General features: G+C 33.5%; 1 protein-coding gene across 1 annotated transcript; it reads right to left on the bottom strand.

The window, feature by feature from the left end:
* Positions 1–4,081: 4,081 nt before the first annotated feature.
* Positions 4,082–5,035, bottom strand: LOC147398853 (uncharacterized). Its single transcript, XM_086446771.1, has one exon. The coding sequence runs from the start codon at positions 5,033–5,035 to the stop codon at positions 4,082–4,084; it is 954 nt and encodes a 317-aa protein (XP_086302897.1).
* Positions 5,036–12,832: the final 7,797 nt, after the last annotated feature.

Below are 12,832 nucleotides of genomic sequence, written 5' to 3'. Positions count from 1 at the left end.
TTTAGAACCTATTTATTGCCACTTTTTTTTTTTTGGCATTAAAATGACTTATTTGCTCTAGTTATAAAACTTTCGTATCACAACCATACAAACAGGGTTGGCAAGAGGTGATTATGATTTTCCCGAAAATAGTGTATCAAAAATAGATTATGAAATTAGTTTTTATAATCTAATTTTGACAATCAAAAGTTAGAATTTGGAATCAGAATCGTTATCCAAACCAAATTCCCTAAGAAAATTTTACTAATTTCCTAATGTTGACATGCTTGATTGAGACGTTTAGTTAGAATAAGATGGGTGCGATATCCTAATTTAAAATCCCCTTTTAGAGAATATTTGTTTGAAGAATTTTATCAACAAAGTCATCCTAATTTATTTAAGAGTCGTGCTAGAGTGGCCTCAAGATTATACCACATATCACACATCTTGATGTGAAAGTGTGTAGGAACCATAGATACTTTTTGACTCATATCTTGATGAAAGCATCTATGGTTCCTACACACTTTCATGTCAGAATGTGTGATATGAGGATCAATCTTTAAGTCACTTCAGCACTATTCTTTATTTAATTTAGAGGCCAATGAACTTTTATTCTGATAATGAATTTGTCACGAGGGATGACCCTCATGCTATTAATATTCACACTTTAACCGACTTAACAGTCTGATACTCAATGAATCTAATTTCAAAATCAAATCGACCACAGTATGATTTCTGACACCAACAAAAATAAAAAGTAGACCAAGTGAGAGAATAATTTAAATTTTGTGGTCAAGACTAAACTCGAAAAAGATTAGGACCAGACGAAGTTCACTTATTTGAATACTAAAGTGATGATAATTGTAATGAGGTTGGAATTAGAAATGAAATGTAATATAAAAAATGGAAAAAAAGACAAAAAGGAAACAAAAATGAATTAGTACACAACTTAGAAATGTTCACCTTTCCTTCTCGACTTTTACCAACTTAAAAAAAAATATATGGAAAATTGCTGAAGTAACATTGTTTTACACATTGCTGACACAGATACATGTATAGAACCATAGATACTTTTCATTGAGATAAGAGTGAAAAGCATCAATGGTTCTGTGGGCACCTCCACATTAGCCACGTGTGAAATGATATAAATTTCAATGTTACTCTAGCACGAATCAAAATATAAATAAAGAATTAAGTTGACTGAGATATATTTTATAGTTACAAGGCTCGCTTAAAATTAGGGTAAAGTCATATTATGACGTAAAGTCAACTTACACCTCAAGAATCACAACAATGCCAACATTTTTCTTTAATGCCAACCTTATTAAAAGAAAAATGCTGAAGTGACATTAAGACTAACCTCATTTCACACTTTTATGATGTAAAAGTGTGTAGGAAATGAAGAAATCTGATTTATTGAGTATTCTTGGATGAATATTACATAAACCCTAATAGAGTATTTATACAGATTACATCAACCAAGATATATGGAAACTAGCCTAATATAATAGTTTAGAATATCCTAGTTGATATATTTGAAATATTCTAGAATATCTTCCATCACAATTTTTCATTTGTAATGGGATACACTGACAATAATACAGTGTATATCACACATCTTAATACAATGCATCTTATTCTCTAACATCCTCCTGCAATTACATGGTCCTTTGAAGAAGGAATATACAATTGGTGTTGCTGAATAATTACTTGATTTCATTAACTAATATGTTCATTGATCGTCGAAGTGCCAATCATGTTTGTTGGTGGTCACCGTCTGTTGGAGTTAGTGGTTTACTAGATCAGATCTATCATAATCTCTCCCAGAAGGAAAAAAAAAGTAGGATTGTGCAATTTAATTGAAAGAACTCTCGTTGAAAAGATTTTAAATAAAAAAAAAAAATGAAATTGTGTAATATGAATATGTGAAATTGGGAGATTTGTACAGATATAGAAGGAGATGTGATTTTTATTGGAAAAAAAAAACTCTAGAACAATAACGAAGGAGAAAACAAAAAAGATTCAGGTATGGCAATGGAGCAACAATGGCAGTGGCATCATTGCCGAAGAAAGATACAACAAGATCGAGCAATAAAGCTTAGGCTCTGATACAATGAAAAAATTTGTTATATTGAGTATTCTTGGATGAATATTACATAAATCCTAATAAAGTGCTTATAGAGATTACATCAACCAAGATATATGAAAACTAGCCTAATATAATATTCTAGAATATCTTAATTGATATATTCTAAATATCAATAAATATTCTAGAATATCCTTCATCACAATTTTCCATTTGTAATGAGATACACTGATAATGATACACTGTATCTCATGCACCTTAATACAATACATCTTATTCTCTAACATGAACCATACATGCTTTTTATTGAGATACGAATGAATAGCATCTATGATTCTACATGCACCTCCACATCAAAAGTGTGAGAAATGAGGTCAATTTGGAGGTCACTCCAGCACAACTCTAACTATTCTTCAAAGAGTCGTGCTGGAGTAATATTAAAATTGACATCAATTCTTACATTGCTGATGTAGTGGTACACATAGCCATAGATGCTTTTTACTCTTATTTTAATGAAAAGCATATATGACTTCGTATATACATCCACATTAGCAAATTAGCTATTTTGAGTATTAGTTCAGTAACCTTCTAAAGAAATTCTCATGTCAAAGTCAATTTCTTAATTTGTAAATTGAGAATTATAACATTCGTTATATTCATTCCAACATATATCCCTACTTTTACTAGTATTATGTAAAGTATCATAATCATGAAGAATGGCTTGTGGAAGAAAAAATAAAACATATGATCCCAACCATTTAAATACAAATTCCAATGGTTGAGATTTATCTTCATGATAAGTATCTTTGAAACAAGTGTCATCAATATAAGTATCATCTCAACTGTTGGATTTCATGTTTAAACGATGAGGATCATATGTTTTCTCATGGGTCAGTGGAATCCAACCCTTACGTAAAATCATAATTACATTTTGGGGAATATGTATTTCTCTTTGTTCAAGGTGTTAATAGTAAATGAGAGTTTTCTCTTCATAATGGAATCTCCATATTGAGGGAATGTGTAAATCTCCATGTGTAATTGCATCTTTATTATTCTTGGGATAAACTGGATAATGACAGTTCCAATAACATTTCATTCTTGAAGCAAAATCCATTTTTATTTATTTATTTCATCTATTCCATGACCCCCCCAGGATACACATCACACCACGCCACAATTTTTTTTATCAGAAGAGAGATTTCATGGAATGACAAGATCCATTCTCCTTCAATAGTTGAGTTGAATCTGATGTATCATAAGAGATTTTCCTTTTCTATTAATTCCTTTGGATTAGAGCAAAAAGAAAATTCTTGAATGAGGTTAAAACATCAAAGATGAATCGAAAAAGATTAATTTTTCACCACAAGCCGCCAACGCTACCATTTTAACTCCTCATCGAGCGAAATAATTAAACAACGAGATTTTGGATAAACCCTACAAAATATTTTTTAATCCCACAATTCCTCTAATTAGAATGAGATCCAGATTAACAAATTTAATTGAGATTATTATTATTATATTGATGATACCAATAACTAATTTACTTAAATTTTAATAATAATTTTTTTTTATAAGTCAAACAATGTATATTCAACCCCATTTACAGCCCACATGCGTATTTTATATAATAGACTGTTTCAACAGGACTAATACTAAGAATCCCCCGATCAAGTCCTACAATTATAATTGGTTTGATCAATCGAACGGTTAAGAATGTCAAATGTCCAAGGTACCAAAACGAGTAAACGCGTGGGACCCACTTGTTTTGTATGTATTCCTCAAACTTTTCGGCATCAACTAAACGGCCCAGACTGAACAAAAATATTTTACTAATATTTACAGATAAACAACAAACCCTATTGCCTTGATTTCCTTTACAATCAAAACCCTAAAAAAAAAAACAAATTAAAAAAAAAAAAAAAAAAAAACTTGATCAAGATTTCTATATGTTTCCGAACTAAATTGCACAGATTGATTAAACAACCAAAAAAGAGGGGAAAAAATAATATTCAGAGCTTAGAATGGATGGTGAAGGTTCCTGCCCAATCCGTTTCCATTAGAAAATAATCCAACGAGATCTTGCCTGTACGGAAGGTACGACCGCCTTCGGTCACCTTCCTTCAACGCCCGATTCCTCACATAGTGGATCTCGTGCGCCGACGCCTTCACCTCGCCGGTGGTACCTTTCGTCTTCGTTCTTCCGATGACCTTCGTCTCGCCGGAATTTCTTTTCTCCTTCGAAACTTCAACCTTTTCAACATTCTCGACTATTTTCTTCGATTTTGTAGTGTTTGAAGGAGCTAAGAAAACAAAGGTATCCTTACCATCACTGTTACTTCTATGAAGAAAATCTCGAAACCTCCATCGCTTAGAAGATCCAGTCGAATTGCTCTTCTTGCATATCATCTCCGAAGGCGCTTGAACAGGTTTCGGAGTCCAAACGCAATAAGTTCCGGCCGGTATTTGTTCGAGTTCGTCGGCATCCGATGAAGAAGACGACGGAGGATCTCGTTCTTCGATCAAGAGTTTTCCTAACGGAAGGCGAATAATCGAAGCATTTGGACGATTGATATCTTCATCGTGACTGTCGGCAAAGATCAGATTCCGGTTAAAAACAGGGTAAATCGGTCTAATCTGACCATTGGAGAAGATCTCGTCCGCCGAAATCGGTGACGAATCAGGATCTTTGCAAACAACAGAGAACTCGAAATCATCGTCTTCGTCTTCATTATCGTTATTAATCTCCTCTTCTTCCAATTGTTGTTCTTGAGGCGCATCTTCAGAGATCTGATCCTGAGGCGGCGGATCTTGACTTGAGTTATCTCCATCAACATCAACAACAGCTTCTAAACCCAATTCATCTTTTTGATCGACAAATTCTTCGCTAACTTTAACTGCGATTTCTGCAAATCTGGTCGAAGAATAACTATTGAAGCTCGGAGAGAGCGCGAGAATCGAACCTTCTTGCATTTTTGGGCGATTTTCAGGGTAAAATCTCCTCTCTGCAACTCTTCTATCTCGTTTGGTTTTTTTTGGCTTTTTCAGACTTGAAAGAGAGAAAGGCTTTGGTGGCTTAAATGAGAGAAAATTGGAGCTTTTTCAGGTTTTATAGGAAACTTGGAAACGGGTTTGGATTTGATTTGAACGAGTTTGGTTGTAGAAGAGGAGAAGTGGCTACGCGCGTTAAAAAGTAAGGAAAATTGAATGCGCGTGGCGCCCAAAATACTGACGCTTGAAATTTCTTCCTCTGCACGCAACACGTGTGTATCGTTCTACTCACACACCTGTGCGGAAGTTACCGGATGCTTTTATGTATTTTGCTATTGGCACCCCAACTTTTACTTAGTACACTCATAATTAAAATGAAAGAAAATAAGTGAATGATTAAGAATAATTAAAAGTTGGGTTTATAATAGAAGCTCTACCGCTCTCTTTTTGCTAATTTACTACTCTTTGGATTTAGGATTTTATATCAGGAAAATTGTCATAAAAAACTTTAAAAAAATAATTATCTAAAACTAAATAAAGTTTTTGTATTTATCAAAAATAATTTAAATCGATATTTGAAGTGTCAAAATTTTTTAATAAAAAAAAAAGATGGCATTTAAAGTATTAAAATATTTTAAAATAATAATTATTTTGACAACACTTAAAGTGTTGAAATTTTACTATGGATGATTTCGATGTACTTAAAATGTTAAAATTTTATTTTTTATTTAAAAAAAATTAGTTCAACATTTGAAATGTCGATTTAGATTCTTTTTGATAAATATATAATATATTTTTTTTAATAATTTTTATTTTTATAATTTTTCCTAATATATATAATATTGAGATTGTAATTTGAGTTAAACTTTCGTAATGTTAGATGAATTTTTAAGTGTGGTGTGATAAATAATTTAAAATTTTTGAGTGTAATAAGTAAGAGTTGGGGTGCCAATAACAGCTTTCATGTTTTATTATCCTCGCTTATAATATGGGTCCATCACTTGATCATGAATAGGAAAGTCGGTGGAATTCGTTGGAAGCATGTGTGTGAGGGTATTATAGTCATTTAAAGAAACGATGGTGTGAAATGGATGACCTCGAATCCGTGTTGGGTGAACCTTGGTGTCTTTTTTCCACTTGTCTATTTTGGTTTGCTGCCACGTAATTTTACCAATTGAAAATTAAAAACAAAAATCCTTTTTTTTTTGGTCTGAGAACTCTATATGGTGTAAAACACACACATATAGGTTGCAACAAAAGACCCTTTCTCAAGCATCGCCATCAAACAGGTTACATCAATAAATGGCGGTAAGAGCTTTATTGGTTTATAAAAATCAAAGAGGGACCCACACATGAGAAGTGACATTATTGTTGTTTAATAGCCACCTTTCATGGTCTCATACCTCACTTAACCTTTCTTTAGGAATGAAGACATACGGATCAAAATGCATTTAATCACAATTATTACTGGTCTACGATTGTCCAAATCGATGATATCAAATTTGTTTCTACTAGTCCGAGTCACCAATCAGTTCATGATACGGTTCGTTAAATCAAATGAATCACGAACCCATCAAATTTTGATGGGATTCAATAAATTAAAATTTTTTTATTATATATATTTAAAATTTAAATTATTTTTATTTAATTTTAAATTTTTTAATATTATAATTATAATTGTAATTTGTATACTTGAATTATATACATGCACAAACGAATCAAACTAGTGAACAGAATTAGAAAATCAAAGCGAACTAAAAATCGAACATCCTCTACCTACCCTTACATGTTGGATTCATTTTAGATTGATAAATTGCAAACTCTGAACCCGAATTTTAATTTATCGAACCAACGAATTAAGTAACATATGGCCAACTCATGAGTTGATTTGGATAAGTCACATAAATATAAATAATAATATTTATTTTTATTCTATATAAAAATATTAAGTATATATTAGTCACATGGTTAAATTTAGATTGGGCTTAATAAAGTTTTGAGGTGATTTAGTTGAGGTGATGAGAATAATTTTGTAAATTGAATCGGCAAGTTGGTTCCATTGGATGCAAGTGTGTGAGGGTATTATGGTCATTTAAGATATGATACATGTGAAATGGATGACCTCGAATCCGTGTTTGGTGAATCTAGAAGGTTTATTTTCCACTTGTGTCCTTTATTTTGTTGCCACGTAATTTTACCTACTTAAAATTGAAAAAGGGGATTGCCACGTAAGTTCTATTACGGTGTATAACAGGAACATATCGAGTACAATAAGAAACGCTTTCTCAACCATCAACATCAAAGAGGTGTTAAATCAAATACATGGTGGTGAGATAGTGCCTCATTAACTTGTTGGTGCAACCCAAAGTAAGTTTAAGCTTCCATATTTTTTTATTTTATAAAAATCAGAGTGGGCCCAACGCATGAAACTGACATTATTGTTGGTTGGTTGCCACCATTCCGTGGTCCCCACATCCCACTTAACAGATCATAATCAAATGTCTCTAATCACAGTTAATACAATTCTACAAGTTAGATTGTTGTGATGAGCTAACCAACCATGCATGTTCGTCCAAATCGTAGTTTTAAAACTTAGCCAACTTGTCTCTTCTCAATGCCCAACAAGTAGGCAACTCATGAGTTTGATTCAATTATGAAAAATAAAGATATGATTACATTATAGTATTTATTATTATTTCATAAAAAATATTTTTTATTTTATTTTATATTTGAAAACGATGGTGTCTAGACTCTAAATAAACTCTAGACCTATATGCCTGGTTGATAGGGATGAGACAATTAGACTCTTAGAACACTATATCTCACTTAAATCCTTTAAATACCTCACAAACCGCTCATACTAAATACGTTAGGATAAATCCAAAGAGACTTGAACTTGTGACCTCTCCCTTTTTGAAGGAAGGTCATAGTCATTGTATCCAATATTCATTGATTGTTTTTAAATGAGTAACTAAGTTGAATTTGAACCCACGACCCCATAGTAATTTGCAAGGTGTCAAATAGAGTTGCAACTTGAGTTGGCAAAATCCGAAACCGATGGGTTGAACCCAACCTTAGGTCATGTCTTGGCATAATTAACTTGAGTTCAACCTCGAATTCTAACAATAAAAAAAATGTCCGACTCAAATTAGATTGGATACAAGGTATAAGAATTGGCCAACCTGATTTGCTCCAACTCAAATTTAATATGATTATAATTTAAAAATATTTCTTATCTTAGATTCTTTCACACTCATAATTCACATTTCAATATGTATTCTTTTGAATATCTATATATCCAAATTAAAGTGTGACTATTTTCATTCGATAAATAATCAATTTTGTTATTAATGTTTTGTTTTAAGTGTAATTCTATATTGTCATACAATGATTATATTGCAATTTTAAATATTTTTCTTTTTTAAAAGTTTATGATTATTAATAAAATGATTATTTTAATTAATCTTATTATTTTTCTTCTCTCTTTAAATTAGTTTATAATTTTATATATATAAATTTTTTAAACACATTTTAAAGAAAAATAATTGTAAATTTTAAGTTCTTTTACACATCACTTATCTTTATATAAACTCTTATTAGTACTAAATTACCTAAGTATGTATGAGAAACGTATTAACCCGACTTGGGTAGGATTTAGGTTGAGCATTTCATGCCCAAGGTCGAGTTGGTCAAAAGGCGCGGGTTGGTATTTGTCGAGTTTGGGTTGGGTGCGGGTTGATCCCCAATCCACATGAGTTGCAACCCTAGTGTCTTAACCAAATGAGCTATGTGTTTAAGCTGAACACTTTCTCTCTAATATATATATATAGGGTCCCGTTCAGCAACAAACATTTTTCAAAACATGGGTTAGAGGTTTTGGAATGGGCTGATTTTTGGTGAGGATGATCTCTACAGTGAGGAGATCATCCTCATAAAAAATCAGCCCATTCCAAAACTTCTAACCCCAGTTTACAAGTTGAAAAATCGTGGACCGTCCGTTTTTTGTAAATAATTTTTGATGGGGTTAGAAGTTTTGGAATGGGCTGATTTTTGGTGATGATGATCTCCTCACCGTTGAGATCATCCTCACCAAAAGTCAGCCCATTCCAAAACCTCTAACCCATGTTTTGAAAAATGTTTTGCTAAAATGTTTGTGGCTGAACATTTCCCATATATATAATATATATATATATATAGGGAAATGTTCAGCAACAAACATTTTGACAAACATTTTTCAAAATATGGGTTAGAGGTTTTGGAATGGGCTGATTTTTGGTGAGGATGATCTCTACGGTGAGGAGATCATCATCACAAAAATCAGCCCATTCCAAAACCTCTTACCCATCAAAAATGGCTTACAAAAAATGGACGGTCCACGATTTCCCAACTTGTAAACATGGGGTTAGAAGTTTTGGAATGGGCTGATTTTTGATGAGGATGATCTCCTCACCATAGAGATCATGCTCATCAAAAATCAGCCCATTCCAAAACCTCTAACCCATGTTTTGAAAAATGTTTTGCCAAAATGTTTGCCAAAATGTTTGTTGCTGAAAGGGACCCATATATATATAGGGTCCCGTTCGGCGCCAGTCCATAAATCAGTCATTTTAACAAACGTTTGCAAGCCGTTAGATAAGATGCGTTCGGACGACACAGATTGAATAGGAAGGCGTTTTGCGTTTAACTTAAAAATGTATCATTATTTACACCGCCGTCCTTAAACTTAGGGATATTTAGTGTTACCTCCCTAAATACTTAAAACCAAAAAGGAAAACGAACAGAGAAGAGAGGTTCTCTCTTCTCCTTCACCTTCACCTTCTCTCTGCTTGAACGTGTGACCCTATCTCTCTCTCTCTCTTTCCAATTTGAGAAACATAATTGGAGCACAAACAATTGATCTTGAGACGAGAAATTGGAGTCGGTTGAATAATGCCGTTATGATCTTCGACAAGAATCATCCTCTCCCTTTCAAATTTACAGAGGATTTTGCACTGACCTTCAATGGAAATAAATGGGGTCACAATGGGCCTTTGGTTTCAAGAGTTGTTTCGAGGGTGATGGAAAGACCCGGATTTAATTTCACGGTGTTGCTGCCATCAGCATTTTATCCGATCGATTGGAGTAGGATTTAGAGTCTCTTTCATGGACCAAGGGATAAGGTTCATTCAAAATGGATGACGGGGAAGCTCGGGCAAATTTTTAGGGAAAGTTTTGTTGTTCATCTGTGGAACCAACAAAGTAGAATGCTGAAGATCGAAAAGTAGTCGTATAATGTTGGATTCTTGTATTTTCTGCAATTCCTTGGTTTCGGCTTTGTAAAGAATCGTGTTCGTTACTCTCAGGTATCAATCTTGAAGAGAGATCAGGGAGAAGGAGATGAGAGAGAGAGAGAGAGAGAGAGAGAGAGAGAGAGAGAGGGTCGCACGTTCGAGCAGGGAGAAGTGAAGGAGAAGAGATAACTCTCTGTCTCTGTTCGTTTTCTTTTGGGTTTTAAGTATTTAGGGAGGTAGAAGTAAATGCCCCTAAATTTAAGGACGACGGTGTAAATAACATATACGTTTTTAAGTTAAACGCAAAATGGCTCCCTACTCAATCTGTGCCGTCCGAACGCATCTTATCTAACGGCTTGCACACGTTTGTTAAAACGACTGATTTATGGACTGGCGCCGAACGCCTCCCATATATATATATGTAGATAACACAAATCTCAAACGTACTTAGTTTGAGGATAAATCTCAACTATTAGATTTTACATTTAAAGGATTAGGATCATGTGTTTTGCTCATGAATCATTCTTAGGAGTCAAGGGATCTTGAACTATATATATTGAGTGATACAATTAGCTTAACATGATCAAATTTTGATTTTTCTAATCATGTATTATTTCATTTTAGCCGATTGGATTGAGTTCATAAGCATATTTGTCAAAATGACTTGGCAAGTTACTTCCATTTAGTGCGAAGCCGAGTCACGTTGAACTCTATTTGAGTTGATTTTTGTAGGCAAATCCGAGTCCACACGACCAATTTTAAAACTTGAGCCACAATATACAGCTTGAGCAAAATCCGTTTTGGCCGGATATTGAATAGTATTTTTTCAAAAGCAGACCGGCATTTTGGTGTAAGCAAACATAACCGTAGTTATAATTAGGACGGGATCTGTATTCTGTAGTTGTCTTTTCTAGAAGATCGACACGCGTCGTGTAGTTCTAGAAGGAAAATCTTCATAACCCACACGTGCGATGTTACTGAAATACCTTGTAGCCGAAGCAACTCCGATCTCCAGCTTAATGTACAAGAACGTCACCATATCCTAAAGTTACGTGGCAGTAATTGCAAGCAAACATAAATGAAGCCAACTGAAGTTCACCCATGCATTAATGAGATTGGGTTGCATGAACTGAGTTACCACATATCTTTATCTCTCACAAGACCCACGTGGCATTTGAAAAACATGATCATGTCAAAACGAACTCCTTCTTCTAATTGCTTTCTCTAGTCCTAGTTTAAACCGTGAATTCAATACGACACTGTGTAATTTGAGTCAATATGAATTTCTTCTTCTAATTTCTTTTGCTAGTCCACGTGGCATTTAAAATCACGATCGGATGCCATATGATTATAAAATATAGTTTTAGCAATTTAAAGAAAAAAAAATCTAAAAAGAAACTTTTTTTCATAATTGGATTTCAATTTTAAACTATTATTTGTGAAGGATTGAGATTTCATTTGGCCCAACGTGGCGGTTCAAGTACCCAAATGAAGACCTCAGTCCATGCAACATTTTCCTCATATATGTGTATTCAAAAATTGAGTTAACTCACTAAAAATTCACAATTACATGAACAAAGACGTGTGGACCAATCATAAGATGGCCATTTGTCCATTATTGCAAGTGTAAGTGATGTCGAAAGATTCCACGTGTCAGCTCAACCAAGTAGGAGGAACAACACGACTGACAAGACATTTGGCAAGTTAGGAGAGCTCGACTAAAATTAGGCTCAACTGAGTGATGGTAATATTATGTTTTGGGAAAAGTATGGGGATCTTTAGTTCTCTGAGTTTAATTAAGGTCCGAAACCCTTCTAAGATTCTTTGAATCTTGAATTTAGTAGAGATGCATTGAAAATTAAAAAGATGAAATAGCCAAATTGTATACGAAATGATAAAGAGTAAGATTGAGAAGTTCCATAATGGGAGAAAATTGCAAGAGTAATATAAAAAGGATTTTAGAGATTTTCATGAATTTGAAAGGAATAAACCTTCAAACAGTGACAGAGCCAAGACTTTGCCCACGTGGGGGTAATTAAGATTGGAATTTTTGTTGGGGAGTAACTAAGAATGATTTTTATGTTTTTATTTTTTGTGGGGGTAATTGGGAGTAAAAAACACATTGGACGGGGGCAATAGTCGCTATTATCCATCGATATAGTTCACTAAACTTTTGATTTTGAAAGATCTTGTGAGGGTAAATGCCCAACTATCCACAATGTAAATCCACCCTTGCCTACAAGGGAAGGGAGACTTGGGAATTTATAAACATGAGTAACAATATTAAGGTAAAGGATTTCTCACTCATTTTCAATTTCACTTTCTAATCTTACTAACTTGATTATTGGAGGGTCTTGAATTGTTATATCCTTTTTAAATTTAAATAATTTATGGGATTCAAATGAAGGATCTTCACTGAGATACGGATATAAATGAGGTAAAGGTTTTTATTTAGGCATCTAATGACCAATGATGATTGATTACTGTATTGGCTATATTATGCTTAAAG

This window comes from Akebia trifoliata, chromosome 7 (genome assembly GCF_017979445.1).
Source record: "Akebia trifoliata isolate Shusen 1 chromosome 7, ASM1797944v1, whole genome shotgun sequence".
NCBI classification, from domain to species: Eukaryota; Viridiplantae; Streptophyta; class Magnoliopsida; order Ranunculales; family Lardizabalaceae; genus Akebia; species Akebia trifoliata.
Note: the sequence above shows the minus strand (reverse complement) of the source record. Positions and strands in the feature narration are given on the sequence as shown.